The sequence below is a fragment of the Acanthopagrus latus genome, chromosome 21 (assembly GCF_904848185.1).
Source record: "Acanthopagrus latus isolate v.2019 chromosome 21, fAcaLat1.1, whole genome shotgun sequence".
Taxonomy (NCBI): domain Eukaryota; kingdom Metazoa; phylum Chordata; class Actinopteri; order Spariformes; family Sparidae; genus Acanthopagrus; species Acanthopagrus latus.
This window is the reverse complement of record NC_051059.1, coordinates 26253444-26279359: the sequence shown is the minus strand read 5'-3', so window position 1 is coordinate 26279359 and position 25916 is coordinate 26253444. Positions and strand designations below refer to the sequence as shown.

General features: G+C 42.8%; 1 protein-coding gene and 1 pseudogene across 1 annotated transcript; both read right to left on the bottom strand.

Annotated features, from left to right (window-relative positions):
- Positions 1-1137: 1137 nt before the first annotated feature.
- LOC119010674 lies at positions 1138-10665 on the bottom strand (annotated as a pseudogene).
- A 4081-nt stretch (positions 10666-14746) lies between these two features.
- LOC119010675 lies at positions 14747-24280 on the bottom strand. Its single transcript, XM_037083032.1, has 7 exons — positions 24238-24280; positions 23828-24145; positions 18673-18720; positions 16674-16976; positions 15880-15960; positions 15354-15431; positions 14747-15264 (listed from the first exon to the last, which is right to left on the bottom strand). Exons 1-7 carry the CDS (start codon positions 24278-24280, stop codon positions 15155-15157), a joined length of 981 nt encoding a protein of 326 aa, XP_036938927.1. The 3' UTR covers positions 14747-15154.
- Between the last annotated feature and the right edge of the window lie 1636 nt (positions 24281-25916).

Sequence of the window (25916 nt, the reverse complement as noted above, 5' to 3'; positions counted from 1 at the left end):
TTAGTATAGTACATGTCAGAGTAATATGGCACCATCTACTGTAACAGGCAGCAGCAGAATAATATAGTAATAATATAGTTCATAATATAGTTGCAGTAGAAAAAGGATTTGAAGTATTTTTAGAAGTAGTACCAACAATAATGCCAGTAATACTCCTCATTTACTGCTGTGTGTTTTTTATCCACTAGATGTCACTGTGGGTTTGTCGCCAGTAAAATAAGAGGGCGGAGCGTCATCGTGTCGTCATGGCGACCGTCACCAGCATCACGTGGATGTCCACACAGAGAGGAGTTGATGAGTGTGTACAGCAGCAGATATGAATCTGTTCTCAGTGGTTATTAGGATTCATAAAAAACTGTTGAGAGCCAACCAGCACTTCCTTTCCTGCAGCAGACGGGCTGTGTGGGTTTCTGCTCTGCAGCCTCCTCACCGTTAGCTGCACTTTTTCACATGAACAACACAACGACAGTTACAACAGTTACAGCGCTCAGTACTCACTGTCTCAGCTTCCATCTGTCTTATTCACCTGGGAGACAAACCTGGGAGCTGAGAAGCTGAAATAAAAGATCTGTTGATTCTGTTTGATTGATTCTGTAAAGGTGACAGTTTACTGACAGTTTCTGCAGCCTGACACCAACTTGGAAGGGGACTGATGAAGCTGCTGTGTGATCATTTTATAGCAGTTGTAGCTTGAAAGCAGCTCGCTCTGCTGTTTGTTCATGTGTGGAAACAACAGTGTCATCAGCGTAGAGTTTGACATCAACACTGACACAATTATAAAAGGGGCTCAGCACTGAACCTGGTGGCACAGCCACACCTACTGACTTGTATATAATAGCTCTATGTTTCTGTTTGCTTCTCTTTCTTTAGCTTTGTTGTCCTTGTTTAGCTGTATGCTAATATTCACATCTTCCTCTACATTTGTTCTTGCTGCTGTGTGAAAGTATATTGAGAGCTAATTACAACCAGAGTCAAATGACTTGTAGGCGTCAACATACATGGTCCATGAAGTTGATTCTGTTTCTGATGATTTGCTCTGAAGACAAACTGAAATCCATAAAAACAAACTGTTTGTAAAACACACACTGTTATTTTTCACTTTATTGAGAATGTTACAGTGAAAGAATTGAACAAAGCTGCCACACTCTGCATAATGTATTAAAAAGAAAGACAAGAAGAGACAAATACTAAAACAATCAAATATCTAGCAGACAGCTAATGATTCAGCTTCATGTTCTATTATTATACAAGTCACAATTCAAAGTGGAAATAAACTAGAGGATGAAAATAACACTATACCACAGAATTTATACTCAGTCACTGCAGATATATATGTGTATATATGTATTTATATATGTAGGATGACTGAATCTAACCTGTGCATCAAAAGATTCATTTTACCACCAACCACAAAACATGAACATTGACATTTGTGGCTGCTGATCAAAGTGATCAATGAGACGAACTGATGAGATGTGATGGTGAGAAAAGGCGAGCAGGAAACAGTCAGTCAGCATGTGAGCAGCTGGTGGACGGTCCCTTGTTTCAGAGGATCCTCAGCAGAGAGAGTCCACAGCAGTACACCAGACTCTTCACTATCAGCACTGTGTAGAGCACACAGAGCAGCTTCACCCTGCACTGAGACTGGAAGGACACTGACACACACACACACACACACAGACAGTGTTAGTTTCTTCAGAATGGTTCTCTGGTCAGTGATTGTCTTTGTACGTGAAGAACTCACCTGCTTGACGCTGTGTTACGATGGACTTGGGCAATTTGCTGGATGTGGTGTTGCTGATGTTTGTTGTCTCACCTGCAGCTGTATTCAAACATACAGTACATCCACACTGTTACACCACTGCATGAAGGCTGTTGTGTCATTCTATGTCATATAAAGTAGACACTGTACAAATAAGCTTCATTTAATCTGACTAAGACTGTTTTTAATTAGTAACAAGGTTTAACTGTAACATTAAGCAAAACTAATGATATTAATAATAATAATAATAATAATAATAATAATAATAATAATAATAATAATAATAATGACAACATAGCAGTGGATCAGAGACGTAATGATTTCCACCACAGAATTGTATCTGTTTTTAATGCAGTCTGAGGCCTGAACATCACGGCCCTCCAGTATTACTTTTCTTCCCTTTCCCTTGCATACAGAGATTTATTTACATTCTGTAAATTTTTTAATTGTTTTATGTAATGGAGACAAAGCCCACAGTAACATATAACTAACAGAACTCACCTGCTTCAGGCTGCGTTACGATGGAGGTAGGTGGTGCGCTGGATGTGGTGGTGATGCTTCTGCTTGTTGTTTGAACTGCAGCTGTATTCAAACATACAGTACATCCATACTGTTACACCACTGCATGAAGTCTGTTGTGTCATTCTACTTCATATAAAGTAGACACTGTGCAAATTAGAAAACAAAAACTGTACAAATTGGCAGATTAGAAGGTTCTTCTCCAGCAGCTTCTGCAACACTTTCCTGAGAGCATCTGGACAGTTACAGAGTCAATTAGCCTGATTATTATAGTACAACAAAAACATGTAGCTGCAGCAGACAGAGAAGGACAAACAGCTGCTGCAGCCTGCACACTGCTACTTACAGCAGTGAGTCAACATGACACGTTATTACCTACTTGTGATTATGCAGTAGGAATGTAAAAGGTTGCACTTCAATTAAATAGTTACACATGCCCGGCAATGTGTCTAATTATTGATCAGTGAATTTCAGCACAATGTGAAACAGTCTAGGTATGAGGAGGAACACTGAACAGCAGCAACAGCAGCAGGTGAGCAGATAAGTTAACAGGCTCGACATTCAGATGATTCATAAACATCCTGAGCAGCTAACAAAGCTTCATTATCAGGCCTGTCACTCTCTCTCTGACCTGAGATCCACATCAGTAACCGTCCTCCACTTTCAATGTGCAGCACAGTCAGTGCTCATATGACACGACAACCCAAGTGCAGACCAGAGTCATGGCCAGGTCAAATGATTCTTTCTCTCTTTCTTCAGCACAACACACTCATTACCTTGTTCTGTTTGGCCCTCCACTGTGCCCCCCTCGTGCTGGACGGTGCAGCGGTATTCATACGTGTCGAGAGCGTCCCGATCAAGCGGCAAGATGGTGGCGGTGCATCCCGACTCTGTGAGCTCCAGCTGCTCTCCCTCAGCAGGGAGCTGCTCCACCTGATCTTGCCTTCGTCTTTTCCAGGAGAAGCGGACCAGAGGAGGAAACATGGCTGAGGCCACACACAGCAGGGAGCTCCTCCCCTCCAGGTGGGCTCTGGATGCTGCTGGGTACACGCTCACCACGGGCTTCACTACCTGCTCATCTGAAGTTTGACAGCAGCAACAAGCAGCACAGACACACATTGACACAGTCAACAGCAGCTTCCAGCACTGCACTGCATTCAGTGTGATCCTGGAAACTACATGGACTCTGATCACTAAACTACTCATCAATACAGCACAAAGTTCAACACATAGACTGGATTCACCTGCACATCAAACACACTCATCATGTCATGTCATCATATGTTATATGGGGACAAACAACATTATGTGTTCAGCACTTCTTTCTTTCAATCTGCACATTCATCATTATTATGACTCTTACTAATAATAATATAACATCATATGTTCATACAATGGAAAATCTTCATCTGTATCATAAAAGACAGATTATAATAAAGGACATATTTACCCTCAAGTTTAATACACGCTGACATTTTAATGTTTACATTATCCACCACATATTGTAAATATTTTTAAAAATGCATCTTGAATTTCATGTTTTCATAATTATTTACAGTTAATTTAAAATAACAAATACATGTTTTCTTTTGACTAATATGTAAAAAGATGTAATTTAATAAACATTATGTTGAAATAAATTTTACAATGAAATAAATATTTATGTTCACATGAAATTCTTTTTAAAGTTATTACAACATGTCAAACATATTAAAGATTTTTGACCGTGTACTTTAGTCCAGCTGCTAAAGAAAAACAAATCAGTTCATCAATAATATTATAATTGTTTTCTTAGTATTTTTACATTAATTAACAATTACAATGAAATGTTCGGATACGTCAAATATGAGTTATAATTACTTTGTAATATAATATGAAGAAAGGGGAGAATTTATTGATCCATTACAGGAACTTCACATGTGATCAAAAAAATGTGATAATATAACACAACATAATATGAAATAATATAATATAATATGATATTATATGTCTTTCTGAAAACAGTATGTTGTACACAACATTTACAATCACACGCTGCCAATCAATTTAAGTATTTTAAATTAGGTTTGGAATTTTTTTTCGTTTAAATTATATGTAAAATATATATGAATATATTTAACATAATATATAAATTATTGTAAGTCAAACATAAAAACGGCACATTTTCATGTGCCGTTGTAAATAATACAATGTATTTGTATATGTTTTTTAAAAATATTTTACTGTAATTTGTATGTTTTATATTTATTGTAACATTTTATTCAATACACGTTCTTCTTCATATATAAATATATTTCACACTAAAATACATTTGTACCATCATATAGAATACATTTGGTCATTCATTAATCAATTATTATTGATCGTATGCAACATATTTAAAATGATATGTTCTTCAAAGACATTTACTGACATAAATTAAATGATGTTTAATATCATATATGATGATGTTTTATAAAAACAAGAGATGGTGCTGAATTACTGAGAGGATCAAATACTGTATATTTGTAACATTGTCAACATCAAACTTTTTCTCTATGAATCAGTTTGATCTCCTGCAGAAATAAAGAAGAACTTCAGCTGTGCAGTGAGATTTAAACATCTTTTCAGGAGTTATGAACCTTTTTATGGAACAATAGCTGCACGGCTGCAAGAATTCTCTACTAATTATCAACAAACTAACATGTAAAGCCTGAAGCAGCAAAAACTCATTAAAAACACATTTTACACTTGTTCGATAAAACAACTGAAGGAAAATGAAGCTTTATTCTTACCTGTTACAACCAGTTTAGTTCCTGAGAGAAAGGTGAAGTATCTGTTTCCTCCCACAGTGAGACAGAGTAATACAAAAACCTGTGTGCTGTTGAACGTGTCGGCTGAGGTGAACGAGTCCAAATGATGAAGCAGGATCATGTTTCAGCTCCATGATGTGTTTCTCTAATGTTCATATCAACATGACTGTCTCTTCTTTTATTGTCTTTTTAGACACACTAGCAGTGTTGCTCTGTGGATGCTAATGTCTGTCGCTCCACTACTTTAGTCCACATGGATTGGACCTGGACCAAAGGATGGATGGATGGACTGACATGACATTTTCTTCAGACATTCTTGGTCCCCAGAGGATGAACTTCATTCATTGACTTTGTTGATTCTGACTTGTTATCTAGCTCCACCAGCAGGTCCACCAGTTCCTGGTCCTCAGTTTGCGGCCCAGTCGACACCTGTTCCTGCTTCCTTGTCTGCAGGTCAGCAGACTGGCTCCAGAGCCGGACCGGCGGTCTTTCCTGATCCCCGTCCAGACCTCCAGCTGCCGGCCTCCTGCTCTGCCTTGCAGCAGTCCTCTGTTCCTGTTCTGCAGCAACCTGTCTGAGCTGAGCTGCAGCTGTCTCCAGTTCCTGGGCTGAATCAGTCTCCTGTGGCTGTGGTTCTGTAACCTCTTGTTTTCCTGACTCTGACAGCTCCACCAGCTCCAGTGGCAGCTCCTGCCAAATCTCTCAGGGGGGCAACTGTTGTGATGATGTCTGAGGTGACTCAGGGAAATGAAGGCAGCTGATATTGTCATGTTGCAGTGAACTATTTGTACAGTTTGGATGAACATTATACAGTGATCATCAGCAGATGGGTCGACATTCATGAGTTCACCCTCAAGACCCCTTTAGATGTAAAGTTAACTACATGTTAGAGCTCATAAAGGACAGTGGCACCAGGCCTGATAATGTGCAATTAATAAAACTATTTACAGTTCAACTGTTGACGAGACAGGAGGAACAATGCGGTTTTCGTCCGAGCCGCGGAACACTGGACCAGCTCCATACCCTCCGCAGGGTGCTCGAGGGTTCATGGGAGTTTGCCCAACCAGTCCACATGTGTTTTGTGGACTTGGAGAAAGCATTCGACTGTGTCCCTCGTGGCATTATGTGGGAGGTGCTCTGGGAGTACGGGGTTGGAGGCCCTCTGTTAAGGGCCGTACGGTCCCTGTACGAGCGGAGCAGGAGCTTGGTTCGCATTGCCGGCAGTAAGTCAGACCTGTTCCCGGTGCATGTTGGACTCCGTCAGGGCTGCCCTTTGTCACCGGTTCTGTTCATTATTTTCGTGGACAGAATTTCTAGGCACAGCCACGGGCCGGAGGGGATCTGGTTCGGGAGCCACAGGATTTCATCTCTGCTTTTCGTGGATGATGTGGTCTTGTTGGCTCCTTCGAGCCGGGACATCCAGCATGTCCTGGGGCGGTTTGCAGCCGAGTGTGAAGCGGCTGGGATGAGAATCAGCACGTCCAAATCCAAGGCCATGGTTCTCGACCGGAAAAAGGTGGCTTGTCCCCTCCGGGTTGGGGGAGAGCTACTGCCTCAGGTGGAGGAGTTCAAGTATCTCGGGGTCTTGTTCACGAGTGAGGGAAGGATGGAGTGTGAGGTTGACAGGCGGATCGGTGCGGCGGCCGCAGTAATGCGGTCGTTGTACCGGTCTGTCGTGGTGAAGAGAGAGCTGAGTCGAAAGGCGAAGCTCTCGATTTACCGGTCAATCTACGTTCCTACCCTCACCTATGGTCATGAACTTTGGGTCATGACCGAAAGCATAAGATCCCGAATACAAGCGGCTGAAATGAGTTTCCTCCACAGGGTGGCAGGGCGCTCCCTTAGAGATAGGGTGAGGAGCTCTGTCACCCGGGAGGAGCTTGGAGTAGAGCCGCTGCTCCTCCACATCGAGAGGAGCCAGTTGAGGTGGCTTGGGTATCTGTATCGGATGCCCCCGGGACGCCTTCCTTGGGAGGTGTTCCTGGCATGTCCCGCTGGGAGGAGACCCCGGGGAAGACCCAGGACACGCTGGAGTGACTATGTCGCCCAGCTGGCCTGGGAACGCCTTGGGATCCTCCCAGAAGAGCTGGAGGAAGGGGGTGGTGTCGTCATGATGACACGCTCCACTTCCTTCACCACCCGCTGCAGGTCCTTCTCGTCCCGTGTTGTGTAGCTGGAGAAACACTGTAAACCAGTAGTTCAGGAAGCTGTTTAACGCTGACCGATAAAAGTTGGTCACCAGGTGTTGAGGGAGGTGAGCGTGCTTTAGCTTCCCGAGGAAGTAAAGTCTCTGTTGGGCCTTGTACACCTGATGAGAGATGTGTGTGGTCCAGGTGAGGTCTGCAGAGATGTGAACCCCAACGATCTTAAAGCTCTCTACCTCCTCTCTGTGCATGTAGAGGGCAGAGAGCTCTACAGTTCCTTGGTTTTTTAATGTGTTTAAGTCTAGATTATTGTCTGAACTCTGTCAGATGTTGAATCTCTTCCCTCTAGGCTGACTCGTTATTTGTTATCAGTCCTACTATGGTCGTGCCATTAGCAAAATTGATGATGGTGTTGGTGGGGTGGATGGGGGAGCAGTAATGTGTGAGGAGGGGGCTGAGGACACATCCCTGTGGTGTGCCAGTGTTCAGGATGAGAGTGGATGATGTGCGGCCTCCCATCCTGACGTTTTGTGGTCTGTTGCTAAGTAAGTCCAGTATCCATGTGCACAGTGAACTGTCTAGACCCAGGTTGCTCAGTTTGTGGGTTAGTTTGTGGGGGGTGACCATGTTGAATGCTCAGCTGAAGTCCACAAACAGCACTCTTACATATGTGTTGGGCTGGTCCAGGTGTGTAAGGGCTGTGCTGACAGCATCCTCTGTCCACCTGCTACTTGAATATTTCCATTTGATGCTACTTCATGCTTCTACCCAGAGGCAGATATTTAACTCTTTACTCCACTACATTTGACTGACAGCTTTAGTTACTTTTAACTGTTCAGTTTTTCATCACCTTCCTGTTCAGTGAAAACCATGAATCTCCAGAAGTTGATCCTCCAGATGATGATAAGCCAGCCGCCTCTGTAGAGATTGAGGTGTCTGCACAGTTTCACATTCAGAGCTTAGCTTTAATAGAGATAGTTTGTGTTCCCTATCTGTGAGGGAAGAGATGTGACCGATGTGATGTTTACATATCTAGGGGCCCCGGAGCAATTAAACAGCTCTGTGTGTGGTAAAGTTTAGCTGGAGGACAGGCCTGTATGGAGCACTTAAAACTGTTGTTCAGAGCTGACTTAAGGTATACATTTTCCATATAAGCATGAAGAGACAATCCTGTCACTTTTAGGCTGTAATCTCCAAGCGGTGACATCAGCAAAGTTAGATAATGTACAGAAGGAGGCAGGTTAACTTCTCTCTCAGCTATTGGATAGATGGACTCTCAAAGTGACCAATTAGAAGAAGTCGGAAGATGCAAGTGAAGAGACTTTAAAAAGGGCTCGCAGAAGTAGAGAAGGGGGTGGTATTTTGTAGACGTCCGCGATCGAATCTGATCGAGCAGAGGACAAAGCACTGGGCAGAACTTTGTCATACATTTGAGAACCCCAGGTAGTGGCTGTCAGGTCGGGGTAAAAAGGGGAAAACTATGGAAAGGGAAGGTGGACCCAAACGCAGTTACCGGAGGCAAGATCAGGGAAACAAAAGGCGAGCTTTATTTAAAAGCTGTTTACAAAAAACCAAAAGCAGACAAACGTAAAAAATCCAAACCTACCAAACAGGAGCAGGAGCAAACAGGAAACAGAAAACATTGACCAGACAAGGAGTGAGGGGAACACAGAGACTAAATACACAGACACTAATGACATGACGAGGAACAGGTGAGGAGAGAGAGGAGGAAGGAAGCCAGGTGAGATAATGAGGGGAGGAGCACAGAGGAACAGACCAGGAGGGAACAAGACAACAGACAGAGGGAGCCAGAGGGGAGAACACAGGAGAAACTTAAAGGACACATGAGGGCCTGGAAAAACAAAACATAACACAAGACATGATACAATGACGTAAATCAAATACAAGAAACCAAAAACCAGATACAAGAACAAACAAAAACAGGAGTCATGACAGTGGCCACCTGGTACAGATGTGGGCATTGAGGTCTGTTTGAATAAAGATTGCTCTATCGTTCCACCCAGCCCTGCCTCCGCAGAATTATTTTAACATACTACACACCACCACCTTTGATGAAGGAAGCCAGATACTACAAGATCTTCCTTTACCAGCGGTCACCCGTCCCTCTTGAGCTCCACGGGCCTTCAGGGTCGTCCTCCTCTGTGGAGGTGAGGGTGGTCGGGGCACGACTGCAGGAGAGAGAGAGATGGAGAACGCTCAGGAGAGCAGAGCCAGGTGACTGATTGACAGAGCTGGCACCAGTCACTAATCATTCACTCCCTTTTAAATGCAGTAGTGTGCTGGACCTCAGATGGCAGAGGCATGAGAGGACACCCGGACAGGAGACGAGAGCAGGATGGGAGCAGTGAGAGCAGTACGAGACATACGAGACGCACAAGAGGCACAAGCCGTGTTCGATTCCTGGGTCTGCTTCAGTGTGTTTGTGGGCTTGAGTGAATAAAAGAAGCTTAAACCAGCAGCAATGCGCGTGGTGTTTACGAGCAGAACTCACCGTTAGCTGGAAAGGGCTACAGAGCCGTTTTTCTATTTTTCGACTTCAAAATGGAAATCAAAGGGCCACAAAGTACCGGATCAACATGTGTCCAAGATTTGCCTTTTAAAAATGTCCTGAAGTGAAATGATGTGGTGAAATGTGCTGAAAGGTGTTAAACAACAAGTGCTGCTGGAAGTGTTTTCATTTTGGTGATTGAATTATTTTCCTCTTTATTTTCTCATTGTGTTTGTGATTGTCTCCTTTATTCCTCTCTGTGTGAAACAACAATAAACCTGCTGGAATATCTGATCAACATATAAATAAATAGAATATGAAATAAATCCCTCAGTTCAGTGTGTTTGTGACTGTGGCTGAGATGGAGGTGAAACATGTGAACCTGGGCTGTGGTTTACTGCTCTCTTCCTGTCACAAACACTGTTTGACGTCTGTTCATCTGTTGGTTTTTGTTCAGGCTGCTCGGATCATTTCTCACTGTGGGATCACTCTTATAACAGGAGCAGTAGTAGGTGGCTGAATGAAGGAGTTTAACTGTCTGGATCTTCAACTCACAGCCGTTCTGATTATTCACAACTGAGAAATCATTTTTCTGAGGATGATCGACCTGCCACCTATGTTACAATTGTCATGGTCAAAGTACAGAATTCTTTTGAATGTTTCTGTGTCTTTCTTCTGGTACCAGTATGAATAATAACTACTGTCACACTGGTCAGTTCCTCGACAGCTGAAGGAGACGTCTCCATCAACTCTCCTGGTCAATGTTAAATCGTCCTGAATCAGCTGTGCTGCCATGGCAACCAGCGCTGTAGAGAAGCAGACAGATAGATGAAGGTGAGTGTGACAGTGTTTGTTCAGGTGGACTTTGTTGCTCCTGATTGGCTGGAAACACTCACCTGAACACAGACAGCACAGAGCAGCAGCTGGGAGGAAAAGCATTTTGTGCAGTGGTGTTTCCTCTGGTGAACCTGGGGAGAAGTGGCGCTCTGACGCAGCTGAGGCCAAACCAGACGAGCTGCCAGATCAGTCAGACGAGGCCACGTGGTTTCTAACAGGTCCTCAGAGCTCCCATCAGCCCCTTCGGCTCACAGATAAGGCCGCCGCTGCCGATCGACGGCTCGGCTGAAGCTGCCGTGTGACAGAAATAGAAACCGACCGACTGATAGAAACTGACTTAGCTCTGCAGTCTGACTCTGAATTTATAGAAGCACAGAGCCACACAGAAAAAAGAGTCTGAGAGTTAGTTTGTAGTTTAAAACTTAATGTTTCATACATCTGACAAATTGTTACAGAAACCTGGAATTTGTATTTACACAGTTGTGTTGGCAAATCACACAAAATACAAATATGTAAATATTGTTGCTGTAACGCAGGTTACAAATGATCTTCTGGAGCTTTGATGAAGAAGTTTTCTCTGACTCTCTCTGGACCATTGTTCCTCTGAATCCGGCCATTCTGTCAGTCTGACAGGATTCTGAATGCTTTCTGTTCAAACTCGGGTCGGTCAGTTATTCTAGAAGCTTTTTGTTTGATTTATAGAAAATCTGTGAACATCCTGACAGCAATCAATAAATCAAACCTCTGACAGATAACAGAGAATAAATCCAGTATCTGTGGCTGCTGCAGGCCTCTAATAAGCTCGTCCAATGGTTTATTGGACCCGTATGAAATGATTGGACAGGCTTACCTGTCTGTCTACATACGTACCTGTCTGTCTGCTCACTCTGACCTTTGCACTCTGCATCACTGTGTATGACCGGAGTCTTCCACAGGACCAGGTGATGTTTTGCTAAAGCTGTTAGCGAGCTAGTGGAACATGATGCTGATCAAATCTAAACACCAAACACATTTTTAGTAAAAGATACTTTGTTACCAGCCTGGTCTGTGTATCTTTTGGTCATTTGATTGTCTTTCAGAAACGCGTATTAAAATACTAAAAACTAGTGGTTATTTGATTTGGTTTAAAATTAAAAAAACTAAATTGAAATACAAGGTGTTTTTCTTTTTCATGGTGCACAAAGGGATGAGCTCAAATGTAGAAATCTATTTCATATAACAAAAAATAAAAATCACTAGGAAAACTGAAATGGAAAAAAAAGCCTGTTTTTTCATATTCTGAGACTGGATGTTGTCATTTACAGGACGATGCTGTGCAGAAGAAACAGGAGCTACAGCAGGTTAATCTACCAGGACAAATGGACATGGAACTATGCAACTACAATCAGTCAAAGAGTAATTTTCGTTTTTTGGTTTCCGATTTTAAAACGAAAAGCTGGACACAAATCCTTTCCCTATTTTCTTTTATTCTGATTTCAACAAGGAAATCTAATGGCTACAAAGTACACAGACGACAGGTGTCAAGATTTGTCTTTTAAAATGTCCTGAAGTGAAATGATGTGGTGAAATGTGCTGAAAGGTGTTAAACAACAAGTGCTGCTGGAAGTGTTTTCATTCAGAGCACATTAGTGTTGTGAGGGACGGATGGACTTTATTCAGCAGCAGGACGTTGGGCTGTAAATATTCTGATTCTGTTTGATATCATTTTATTGAAATATTCTGAAGCATGTTTGTTGTTTTACTGATTCATCTGGATTATGTTTGAGTTTGTAATTGAATTATTTCCTCTTTATTTTCTCATTGTGTTTGTGTTTGTCTCCTTTTTCCTCTCTGTGTGAAACAACAATAAACCTGCTGGAATATCTGATCAACATATAAATAAATAGAATATGAAATAAATCCCTCAGTTCAGTGTGTTTGTGACTGTGGCTGAGATGGAGGTGAAACATGTGAACCTGGGCTGTGGTTTACTGCTCTCTTCCTGTCACAAACACTGTTTGAACGTCTGTTCATCTGTTGGTTTTTGGTTCAGGCTGCTCGGATCATTTCTCACTGTGGGGATCTCTCTTCCAACAGGAGCAGTAGTAGGTGGCTGAATGAAGGAGTTTAACTTCTTGATCTCCAACTCCCAGCCGTTCTGATTGTTTACAGCTGAGAAATCTTTTATCTGAGGATGAGTAATTTACGAAGTTTATATGTCACCTTTACGCCTGTTAATTTCAAAAATCACTCTGTATGTTTCTTTGTCTTTCTTCTGGTACAAGTATAAATAGTCACGGTCACACTTGCCAGTTCCTCTACAGCTGAAGGAGACGTCTCCATCAACTCTCTGGTCAATGTTAAATCGGGCCTGAATCAGCTGTGCTGCCATGGCAACCAGCGCTGTAGAGAAGCAGACAGATAGATGAAGGTGAGTGTGCCAGTGTTTGTTTCCAGGTGGACTTTTTTGGCTCCTGATTGGCTGGAAACACTCACCTGAACACAGACACCACAGAGCAGCAGCTGGAGGAAAAGCATTTTGTGCAGTGGTGTTCCTCTGGTGAACCTGGGAGAAGTGGCGCTCTGACGCAGGCTGAGGCCAAACCAGGACGAGCTGCCAGATCAGACGAGGGCCACGTGGTTTCTAACAGGTCCTCAGAGCTCCCATCAGCCCCTGCGGCTCACAGATAAGGCCGCCGCTGCCGATCGACGGCTCGGCTGAAGCTGCAGTGTGATAGAAATAGAAACACACATTCATGTGAGCAGCAACACATTCAGGTTGGTGGTGAATTTAGTAGCACAGACTGTTATCTGTTGTTGAACAGCTTGTGATGAAAAGACAAAAGGACAAATCCACAAAAACTCCTTGACTGTGATTTGAAGCCTTAAATGTCCTCCTTACATTTCTGTCGTTTCACTGAATCATTTCATTTCTATGACACATCAAACCTTTTCCAGTACAAATACACACAGTACCCACCAGCAGAGATGTACTTCAACTAATACTGCAGTACTGTCTCAAGTGAAGTGACACAGTGCTGTGATCAGTTGGACTTCTATAGTTATAGTTAGTATAGTACATGTCAGAGTAATATGGCACCATCTACTGTAACAGGCAGCAGCAGAATAATATAGTAATAATATAGTTCATAATATAGTTGCAGTAGAAAAAGGATTTGAAGTATTTTTAGAAGTAGTACCAACAATAATGCCAGTAATACTCCTCATTTACTGCTGTGTGTTTTTTATCCACTAGATGTCACTGTGGGTTTGTCGCCAGTAAAATAAGAGGGCGGAGCGTCATCGTGTCGTCATGGCGACCGTCACCAGCATCACGTGGATGTCCACACAGAGAGGAGCTGATGAGTGTGTACAGCAGCAGATATGAATCTGTTCTCAGTGGTTATTAGGATTCTAAAAAAACTGTTGAGAGCCAACCAGCACTTCCTTTCCTGCAGCAGATGGGCTGTGTGGGTTTCTGCTCTGCAGCCTCCTCACCGTTAGCTGCACTTTTTCACATGAACAACACAACGACAGTTACAACAGTTACAGCGCTCAGTACTCACTGTCTCAGCTTCCATCTGTCTTATTCACCTGGGAGACAAACCTGGGACTGAGAAGCTGAAATAAAAGATCTGTTGATTCTGTTTGATTGATTCTGTAAAGGTGACAGTTTACTGACAGTTTCTGCAGCCTGACACCAACTTGGAAGGGGACTGATGAAGCTGCTGTGTGATCATTTTATAGCAGTTGTAGCTTGAAAGCAGCTCGCTCTGCTGTTTGTTCATGTGTGGAAACAACAGTGTCATCAGCGTAGAGTTTGACATCAACACTGACACAATTATAAAAGGGGCTCAGCACTGAACCTGGTGGCACAGCCACACCTACTGACTTGTATATAATAGCTCTATGTTTCTGTTTGCTTCTCTTTCTTTAGCTTTGTTGTCCTTGTTTAGCTGTATGCTAATATTCACATCTTCCTCTACATTTGTTCTTGCTGCTGTGTGAAAGTATATTGAGAGCTAATTACAACCAGAGTCAAATGACTTGTAGGCGTCAACATACATGGTCCATGAAGTTGATTCTGTTTCTGATGATTTGCTCTGAAGACAAACTGAAATCCATAAAAACAAACTGTTTGTAAAACACACACTGTTATTTTTCACTTTATTGAGAATGTTACAGTGAAAGAATTGAACAAAGCTGCCACACTCTGCATAATGTATTAAAAAGAAAGACAAGAAGAGACAAATACTAAAACAATCAAATATCTAGCAGACAGCTAATGATTCAGCTTCATGTTCTATTATTATACAAGTCACAATTCAAAGTGGAAATAAACTAGAGGATGAAAATAACACTATACCACAGAATTTATACTCAGTCACTGCAGATATATATGTGTATATATGTATTTATATATGTAGGATGACTGAATCTAACCTGTGCATCAAAAGATTCATTTTACCACCAACCACAAAACATGAACATTGACATTTGTGGCTGCTGATCAAAGTGATCAATGAGACGAACTGATGAGATGTGATGGTGAGAAAAGGCGAGCAGGAAACAGTCAGTCAGCATGTGAGCAGCTGGTGGACGGTCCCTTGTTTCAGAGGATCCTCAGCAGAGAGAGTCCACAGCAGTACACCAGACTCTTCACTATCAGCACTGTGTAGAGCACACAGAGCAGCTTCACCCTGCACTGAGACTGGAAGGACACTGACACACACACACACACACACAGACAGTGTTAGTTTCTTCAGAATGGTTCTCTGGTCAGTGATTGTCTTTGTACGTGAAGAACTCACCTGCTTGACGCTGCGTTACAATGGAGTTGGGCAATTTGCTGGATGTGGTGTTGCTGATGTTTGTTGTTTGAACTGCAGCTGTATTCAAACATACAGTACATCCACACTGTTACACCACTGCATGAAGTCTGTTGTGTCATTCTACTTTATATAAAGTGGACACTGTGCAAATAAGCTTCATTTAATCTGAATAAGACCTTTTTTTAATCAGTAATATGGTTTAACTGTAACATTAAGCAAAACTAATGATAATAATAATAACAATAACAACAACAACAATAATAATAATATTAATAATAATAATAATAATAACGATAACATAACGTTGGATCAGAGACGTGATGATTTCCACCACAAAATTGTAACTGTTTTTAATGCAGTCTGAGGCCTGAGCATCACGGCCCTCCAGTATTACTTTTCTTCCTTTTCCCTTGCATACAGAGATTTATTTACATGCTGTGAATCTTTTAATTGTTTTATGTAATGGAGTCAAAGCCCACAGTAACATATAACTAACAGAACTCACCTGCTTCAGGCTGCGTTACGATGGAGGTAGGTGGTGCGCTGGATGTGGTGGTGATGCTTCTGCTTGTTGTTTGAACTGCAGCTGTATTCAAACATACAGTACATCCATACTGTTACACCACTGCATGAAGTCTGTTGTGTCATTCTACTGCATATAAAGTAGACACTGTACAAATTAGAAAACAAAAACTGTACAAATTGGCAGATTAGAAGGTTCTTCTCCAGCAGCTTCTGCAACACTTTCCTGAGAGCATCTGGACAGTTACAGAGTCAATTAGCCTGATTATTATAGTACAACAAAAACATGTAGCTGCAGCAGACAGAGAAGGACAAACAGCTGCTGCAGCCTGCACACTGCTACTTACAGCAGTGAGTCAACATGACACGTTATTACCTACTTGTGATTATGCAGTAGGAATGTAAAAGGTTGCACTTCAATTAAATAGTTACACATGCCCGGCAATGTGTCTAATTATTGATCAGTGAATTTCAGCACAATGTGAAACAGTCTAGGTATGAGGAGGAACACTGAACAGCAGCAACAGCAGCAGGTGAGCAGATAAGTTAACAGGCTCGACATTCAGATGATTCATAAACATCCTGAGCAGCTAACAAAGCTTCATTATCAGGCCTGTCACTCTCTCTCTGACCTGAGATCCACATCAGTAACCGTCCTCCACTTTCAATGTGCAGCACAGTCAGTGCTCATATGACACGACAACCCAAGTGCAGACCAGAGTCATGGCCAGGTCAAATGATTCTTTCTCTCTTTCTTCAGCACAACACACTCATTACCTTGTTCTGTTTGGCCCTCCACTGTGCCCCCCTCGTGCTGGACGGTGCAGCGGTATTCATACGTGTCGAGAGCGTCCCGATCAAGCGGCAAGATGGTGGCGGTGCATCCCGACTCTGTGAGCTCCAGCTGCTCTCCCTCAGCAGGGAGCTGCTCCACCTGATCTTGCCTTCGTCTTTTCCAGGAGAAGCGGACCAGAGGAGGAAACATGGCTGAGGCCACACACAGCAGGGAGCTCCTCCCCTCCAGGTGGGCTCTGGATGCTGCTGGGTACACGCTCACCACGGGCTTCACTACCTGCTCATCTGAAGTTTGACAGCAGCAACAAGCAGCACAGACACACATTGACACAGTCAACAGCAGCTTCCAGCACTGCACTGCATTCAGTGTGATCCTGGAAACTACATGGACTCTGATCACTAAACTACTCATCAATACAGCACAAAGTTCAACACATAGACTGGATTCACCTGCACATCAAACACACTCATCATGTCATGTCATCATATGTTATATGGGGACAAACAACATTATGTGTTCAGCACTTCTTTCTTTCAATCTGCACATTCATCATTATTATGACTCTTACTAATAATAATATAACATCATATGTTCATACAATGGAAAATCTTCATCTGTATCATAAAAGACAGATTATAATAAAGGACATATTTACCCTCAAGTTTAATACACGCTGACATTTTAATGTTTACATTATCCACCACATATTGTAAATATTTTTAAAAATGCATCTTGAATTTCATGTTTTCATAATTATTTACAGTTAATTTAAAATAACAAATACATGTTTTCTTTTGACTAATATGTAAAAAGATGTAATTTAATAAACATTATGTTGAAATAAATTTTACAATGAAATAAATATTTATGTTCACATGAAATTCTTTTTAAAGTTATTACAACATGTCAAACATATTAAAGATTTTTGACCGTGTACTTTAGTCCAGCTGCTAAAGAAAAACAAATCAGTTCATCAATAATATTATAATTGTTTTCTTAGTATTTTTACATTAATTAACAATTACAATGAAATGTTCGGATACGTCAAATATGAGTTATAATTACTTTGTAATATAATATGAAGAAAGGGGAGAATTTATTGATCCATTACAGGAACTTCACATGTGATCAAAAAAATGTGATAATATAACACAACATAATATGAAATAATATAATATAATATGATATTATATGTCTTTCTGAAAACAGTATGTTGTACACAACATTTACAATCACACGCTGCCAATCAATTTAAGTATTTTAAATTAGGTTTGGAATTTTTTTTCGTTTAAATTATATGTAAAATATATATGAATATATTTAACATAATATATAAATTATTGTAAGTCAAACATAAAAAACGGCACATTTTCATGTGCCGTTGTAAATAATACAATGTATTTGTATATGTTTTTTAAAAATATTTTACTGTAATTTGTATGTTTTATATTTATTGTAACATTTTATTCAATACACGTTCTTCTTCATATATAAATATATTTCACACTAAAATACATTTGTACCATCATATAGAATACATTTGGTCATTCATTAATCAATTATTATTGATCGTATGCAACATATTTAAAATGATATGTTCTTCAAAGACATTTACTGACATAAATTAAATGATGTTTAATATCATATATGATGATGTTTTATAAAAACAAGAGATGGTGCTGAATTACTGAGAGGATCAAATACTGTATATTTGTAACATTGTCAACATCAAACTTTTTCTCTATGAATCAGTTTGATCTCCTGCAGAAATAAAGAAGAACTTCAGCTGTGCAGTGAGATTTAAACATCTTTTCAGGAGTTATGAACCTTTTTATGGAACAATAGCTGCACGGCTGCAAGAATTCTCTACTAATTATCAACAAACTAACATGTAAAGCCTGAAGCAGCAAAAACTCATTAAAAACACATTTTACACTTGTTCGATAAAACAACTGAAGGAAAATGAAGCTTTATTCTTACCTGTTACAACCAGTTTAGTTCCTGAGAGAAAGGTGAAGTATCTGTTTCCTCCCACAGTGAGACAGAGTAATACAAAAACCTGTGTGCTGTTGAACGTGTCGGCTGAGGTGAACGAGTCCAAATGATGAAGCAGGATCATGTTTCAGCTCCATGATGTGTTTCTCTAATGTTCATATCAACATGACTGTCTCTTCTTTTATTGTCTTTTTAGACACACTAGCAGTGTTGCTCTGTGGATGCTAATGTCTGTCGCTCCACTACTTTAGTCCACATGGATTGGACCTGGACCAAAGGATGGATGGATGGACTGACATGACATTTTCTTCAGACATTCTTGGTCCCCAGAGGATGAACTTCATTCATTGACTTTGTTGATTCTGACTTGTTATCTAGCTCCACCAGCAGGTCCACCAGTTCCTGGTCCTCAGTTTGCGGCCCAGTCGACACCTGTTCCTGCTTCCTTGTCTGCAGGTCAGCAGACTGGCTCCAGAGCCGGACCGGCGGTCTTTCCTGATCCCCGTCCAGACCTCCAGCTGCCGGCCTCCTGCTCTGCCTTGCAGCAGTCCTCTGTTCCTGTTCTGCAGCAACCTGTCTGAGCTGAGCTGCAGCTGTCTCCAGTTCCTGGGCTGAATCAGTCTCCTGTGGCTGTGGTTCTGTAACCTCTTGTTTTCCTGACTCTGACAGCTCCACCAGCTCCAGTGGCAGCTCCTGCCAAATCTCTCAGGGGGGCAACTGTTGTGATGATGTCTGAGGTGACTCAGGGAAATGAAGGCAGCTGATATTGTCATGTTGCAGTGAACTATTTGTACAGTTTGGATGAACATTATACAGTGATCATCAGCAGATGGGTCGACATTCATGAGTTCACCCTCAAGACCCCTTTAGATGTAAAGTTAACTACATGTTAGAGCTCATAAAGGACAGTGGCACCAGGCCTGATAATGTGCAATTAATAAAACTATTTACAGTTCAACTGTTGACGAGACAGGAGGAACAATGCGGTTTTCGTCCGAGCCGCGGAACACTGGACCAGCTCCATACCCTCCGCAGGGTGCTCGAGGGTTCATGGGAGTTTGCCCAACCAGTCCACATGTGTTTTGTGGACTTGGAGAAAGCATTCGACTGTGTCCCTCGTGGCATTATGTGGGAGGTGCTCTGGGAGTACGGGGTTGGAGGCCCTCTGTTAAGGGCCGTACGGTCCCTGTACGAGCGGAGCAGGAGCTTGGTTCGCATTGCCGGCAGTAAGTCAGACCTGTTCCCGGTGCATGTTGGACTCCGTCAGGGCTGCCCTTTGTCACCGGTTCTGTTCATTATTTTCGTGGACAGAATTTCTAGGCACAGCCACGGGCCGGAGGGGATCTGGTTCGGGAGCCACAGGATTTCATCTCTGCTTTTCGTGGATGATGTGGTCTTGTTGGCTCCTTCGAGCCGGGACATCCAGCATGTCCTGGGGCGGTTTGCAGCCGAGTGTGAAGCGGCTGGGATGAGAATCAGCACGTCCAAATCCAAGGCCATGGTTCTCGACCGGAAAAAGGTGGCTTGTCCCCTCCGGGTTGGGGGAGAGCTACTGCCTCAGGTGGAGGAGTTCAAGTATCTCGGGGTCTTGTTCACGAGTGAGGGAAGGATGGAGTGTGAGGTTGACAGGCGGATCGGTGCGGCGGCCGCAGTAATGCGGTCGTTGTACCGGTCTGTCGTGGTGAAGAGAGAGCTGAGTCGAAAGGCGAAGCTCTCGATTTACCGGTCAATCTACGTTCCTACCCTCACCTATGGTCATGAACTTTGGGTCATGACCGAAAGCATAAGATCCCGAATACAAGCGGCTGAAATGAGTTTCCTCCACAGGGTGGCAGGGCGCTCCCTTAGAGATAGGGTGAGGAGCTCTGTCACCCGGGAGGAGCTTGGAGTAGAGCCGCTGCTCCTCCACATCGAGAGGAGCCAGTTGAGGTGGCTTGGGTATCTGTATCGGATGCCCCCGGGACGCCTTCCTTGGGAGGTGTTCCTGGCATGTCCCGCTGGGAGGAGACCCCGGGGAAGACCCAGGACACGCTGGAGTGACTATGTCGCCCAGCTGGCCTGGGAACGCCTTGGGATCCTCCCAGAAGAGCTGGAGGAAGGGGGTGGTGTCGTCATGATGACACGCTCCACTTCCTTCACCACCCGCTGCAGGTCCTTCTCGTCCCGTGTTGTGTAGCTGGAGAAACACTGTAAACCAGTAGTTCAGGAAGCTGTTTAACGCTGACCGATAAAAGTTGGTCACCAGGTGTTGAGGGAGGTGAGCGTGCTTTAGCTTCCCGAGGAAGTAAAGTCTCTGTTGGGCCTTGTACACCTGATGAGAGATGTGTGTGGTCCAGGTGAGGTCTGCAGAGATGTGAACCCCAACGATCTTAAAGCTCTCTACCTCCTCTCTGTGCATGTAGAGGGCAGAGAGCTCTACAGTTCCTTGGTTTTTTAATGTGTTTAAGTCTAGATTATTGTCTGAACTCTGTCAGATGTTGAATCTCTTCCCTCTAGGCTGACTCGTTATTTGTTATCAGTCCTACTATGGTCGTGCCATTAGCAAAATTGATGATGGTGTTGGTGGGGTGGATGGGGGAGCAGTAATGTGTGAGGAGGGGGCTGAGGACACATCCCTGTGGTGTGCCAGTGTTCAGGATGAGAGTGGATGATGTGCGGCCTCCCATCCTGACGTTTTGTGGTCTGTTGCTAAGTAAGTCCAGTATCCATGTGCACAGTGAACTGTCTAGACCCAGGTTGCTCAGTTTGTGGGTTAGTTTGTGGGGGGTGACCATGTTGAATGCTCAGCTGAAGTCCACAAACAGCACTCTTACATATGTGTTGGGCTGGTCCAGGTGTGTAAGGGCTGTGCTGACAGCATCCTCTGTCCACCTGCTACTTGAATATTTCCATTTGATGCTACTTCATGCTTCTACCCAGAGGCAGATATTTAACTCTTTACTCCACTACATTTGACTGACAGCTTTAGTTACTTTTAACTGTTCAGTTTTTCATCACCTTCCTGTTCAGTGAAAACCATGAATCTCCAGAAGTTGATCCTCCAGATGATGATAAGCCAGCCGCCTCTGTAGAGATTGAGGTGTCTGCACAGTTTCACATTCAGAGCTTAGCTTTAATAGAGATAGTTTGTGTTCCCTATCTGTGAGGGAAGAGATGTGACCGATGTGATGTTTACATATCTAGGGGCCCCGGAGCAATTAAACAGCTCTGTGTGTGGTAAAGTTTAGCTGGAGGACAGGCCTGTATGGAGCACTTAAACTGTTGTTCAGAGCTGACTTAAGGTATACATTTCCATATAAGCATGAAGAGACAATCCTGTCACTTTTAGGCTGTAATCTCCAAGCGGTGACATCAGCAAAGTTAGATAATGTACAGAAGGAGGCAGGTTAACTTCTCTCTCAGCTATTGGATAGATGGACTCTCAAAGTGACCAATTAGAAGAAGTCGGAAGATGCAAGTGAAGAGACTTTAAAAAGGGCTCGCAGAAGTAGAGAAGGGGGTGGTATTTTGTAGACGTCCGCGATCGAATCTGATCGAGCAGAGGACAAAGCACTGGGCAGAACTTTGTCATACATTTGAGAACCCCAGGTAGTGGCTGTCAGGTCGGGGTAAAAAGGGGAAAACTATGGAAAGGGAAGGTGGACCCAAACGCAGTTACCGGAGGCAAGATCAGGGAAACAAAAGGCGAGCTTTATTTAAAAGCTGTTTACAAAAAACCAAAAGCAGACAAACGTAAAAAATCCAAACCTACCAAACAGGAGCAGGAGCAAACAGGAAACAGAAAACATTGACCAGACAAGGAGTGAGGGGAACACAGAGACTAAATACACAGACACTAATGACATGACGAGGAACAGGTGAGGAGAGAGAGGAGGAAGGAAGCCAGGTGAGATAATGAGGGGGAGGAGCACAGAGGAACAGACCAGGAGGGAACAAGACAACAGACAGAGGGAGCCAGAGGGGAGAACACAGGAGAAACTTAAAGGACACATGAGGGCCTGGAAAAACAAAACATAACACAAGACATGATACAATGACGTAAATCAAATACAAGAAACCAAAAACCAGATACAAGAACAAACAAAAACAGGAGTCATGACAGTGGCCACCTGGTACAGATGTGGGCATTGAGGTCTGTTTGAATAAAGATTGCTCTATCGTTCCACCCAGCCCTGCCTCCGCAGAATTATTTTAACATACTACACACCAACACCTTTGATGAAGGAAGCCCAGATACTACAAGATCTTCCTTTACCAGCGGTCCCACCCGTCCTCTTGAGCTCCACGGGCCTTCAGGGTCGTCCTCCTCTGTGGAGGTGAGGGTGGTCGGGGCACGACTGCAGGAGAGAGAGAGATGGAGAACGCTCAGGAGAGCAGAGCCAGGTGACTGATTGACAGAGCTGGCACCCAGTCACTAATCATTCACTCCCTTTAAATGCAGTAGTGTGCTGGACCTCAGATGGCAGAGGCATGAGAGACACCCGGACAGGAGGACGAGAGCAGGATGGGAGCAGGAGAGCAGTACGAGACATACGAGACGCACAAGAGGCACAAGCCGTGTTCGATTCCTGGGTCTGCTTCAGTGTGTTTGTGGGCTTGAGTGAATAAAAGAAGCTTAAACCCAGCAATGCGCGTGGTGTTTACGAGCAGAACTCACGGTTAGCTGGAAAGGGCTACAGAGCCGTTTTCTATTTTTCGACTTCAAAATGGAAATCAAAGGGCCACAAAGTACACGGATCAACATGTGTCCAAGATTTGCCTTTTAAAATGTCCTGAAGTGAAATGATGTGGTGAAATGTGCTGAAAGGTGTTAAACAACAAGTGCTGCTGGAAGTGTTTTCATTTTGTGATTGAATTATTTTCCTCTTTATTTTCTCATTGTGTTTGTGATTGTCTCCTTTTTCCTCTCTGTGTGAAACAACAATAAACCTGCTGGAATATCTGATCAACATATAAATAAATAGAATATGAAATAAATCCCTCAGTTCAGTGTGTTTGTGACTGTGGCTGAGATGGAGGTGAAACATGTGAACCTGGGCTGTGGTTTACTGCTCTCTTCCTGTCACAAACACTGTTTGACGTCTGTTCATCTGTTGGTTTTTGTTCAGGCTGCTCGGATCATTTCTCACTGTGGGATCACTCTTATAACAGGAGCAGTAGTAGGTGGCTGAATGAAGGAGTTTAACTGTCTGGATCTTCAACTCACAGCCGTTCTGATTATTCACAACTGAGAAATCATTTTTCTGAGGATGATCGAACCTGCCACCTATGTTACAATTGTCATGGTCAAAGTACAGAATTCTTTTGAATGTTTCTGTGTCTTTCTTCTGGTACCAGTATGAATAATAACTACTGTCACACTGGTCAGTTCCTCGACAGCTGAAGGAGACGTCTCCATCAACTCTCCTGGTCAATGTTAAATCGTCCTGAATCAGCTGTGCTGCCATGGCAACCAGCGCTGTAGAGAAGCAGACAGATAGATGAAGGTGAGTGTGACAGTGTTTGTTCCAGGTGGACTTTGTTGGCTCCTGATTGGCTGGAAACACTCACCTGAACACAGACAGCACAGAGCAGCAGCTGGGAGGAAAAGCATTTTGTGCAGTGGTGTTTCCTCTGGTGAACCTGGGGAGAAGTGGCGCTCTGACGCAGCTGAGGCCAAACCAGGACGAGCTGCCAGATCAGACGAGGGCCACGTGGTTTCTAACAGGTCCTCAGAGCTCCCATCAGCCCCTGCGGCTCACAGATAAGGCCGCCGCTGCCGATCGACGGCTCGGCTGAAGCTGCCGTGTGACAGAAATAGAAACCGACCGACTGATAGAAACTGACTTAGCTCTGCAGTCTGACTCTGAATTTATAGAAGCACAGAGCCACACAGAAAAAAGAGTCTTGAGAGTTTAGTTTGTAGTTAAAACTTAATGTTTCATTACATCTGACAAATTGTTACAGAAACCTGGAATTTGTATTTACACAGTTTTGTTGGCAAATCACACAAAATACAAATATGTAAATATTGTTGCTGTAACGCAGGTTACAAATGATCTTCTGGAGCTTTGATGAAGAAGTTTTCTCTGACTCTCTCTGGACCATTGTTCCTCTGAATCCGGCCATTCTGTCAGTCTGACAGGATTCTGAATGCTTTCTGTTCAAACTCGGGTCGGTCAGTTATTCTAGAAGCTTTTTGTTTGATTTATAGAAAATCTGTGAACATCCTGACAGCAATCAATAAATCAAACACTCTGACAGATAACAGAGAATAAATCCAGTATCTGTGGCTGCTGCAGGCCTCTAATAAGCTCGTCCAATGGTTTTATTGGACCCGTATGAAATGATTGGACAGGCTACCTGTCTGTCTACATATGTACCTGTCTGTCTGCTCACTCTGACCTTTGCACTCTGCATCACTGTGTATGACCGGAGTCTTCCACAGGACCAGGTGATGTTTTGCTAAAGCTGTTAGCGAGTTAGTGGAACATGATGCTGATCAAATCTAAACACCAAACACATTTTAGTAAAAGATACTTTGTTACCAGCCTGGTCTGTGTATCTTTTGGTCATTTGATTGTCCTTTCAGAAACGCGTATTGAAATACTAAAAACTAGAGGTTATTTGATTTTGGTTTTAAAATTAAAAAAAACTAAATTGAAATACAAGGTGTTTTTCTTTTTCATGGTCACAAAGGGATGACTCAAATGTAGAAAATCTATTTCATATAACAAAAAATAAAATCACTAAAAAACTGAAATGGAAAAAAAAGCCTGTTTTTTCATATTCTGAGACTGGATGTTGTCATTTACAGGACGATGCTGTGCAGAAGAAACAGGAGGCTACAGCAAGTTAATCTACCAGGACACATGGACATGGAACTATGCAACTACAATCAGTCAATGAGTAATTTTTCGTTTTTTGGTTTCCGATTTTAAAACGAAAACTGGACACAAATCCTTTCCTATTTTTTTTTATTCTGATTTCAACAAGGAAATCTAATGGCTACAAAGTACACAGACCGACATGTGTCCAAGATTTGTCTTTTAAAATGTCCTGAAGTGAAATGATGTGGTGAAATGTGCTGAAAGGTGTTAAACAACAAGTGCTGCTGGAAGTGTTTTCATTCAGAGCACATTAGTGTTGTGAGGGACGGATGGACTTTATTCAGCAGCAGGACGTTGGGCTGTAAATATCTGATTCTGTTTGATATCATTTTATTGAAATATTCTGAAGCATGTTTGTTG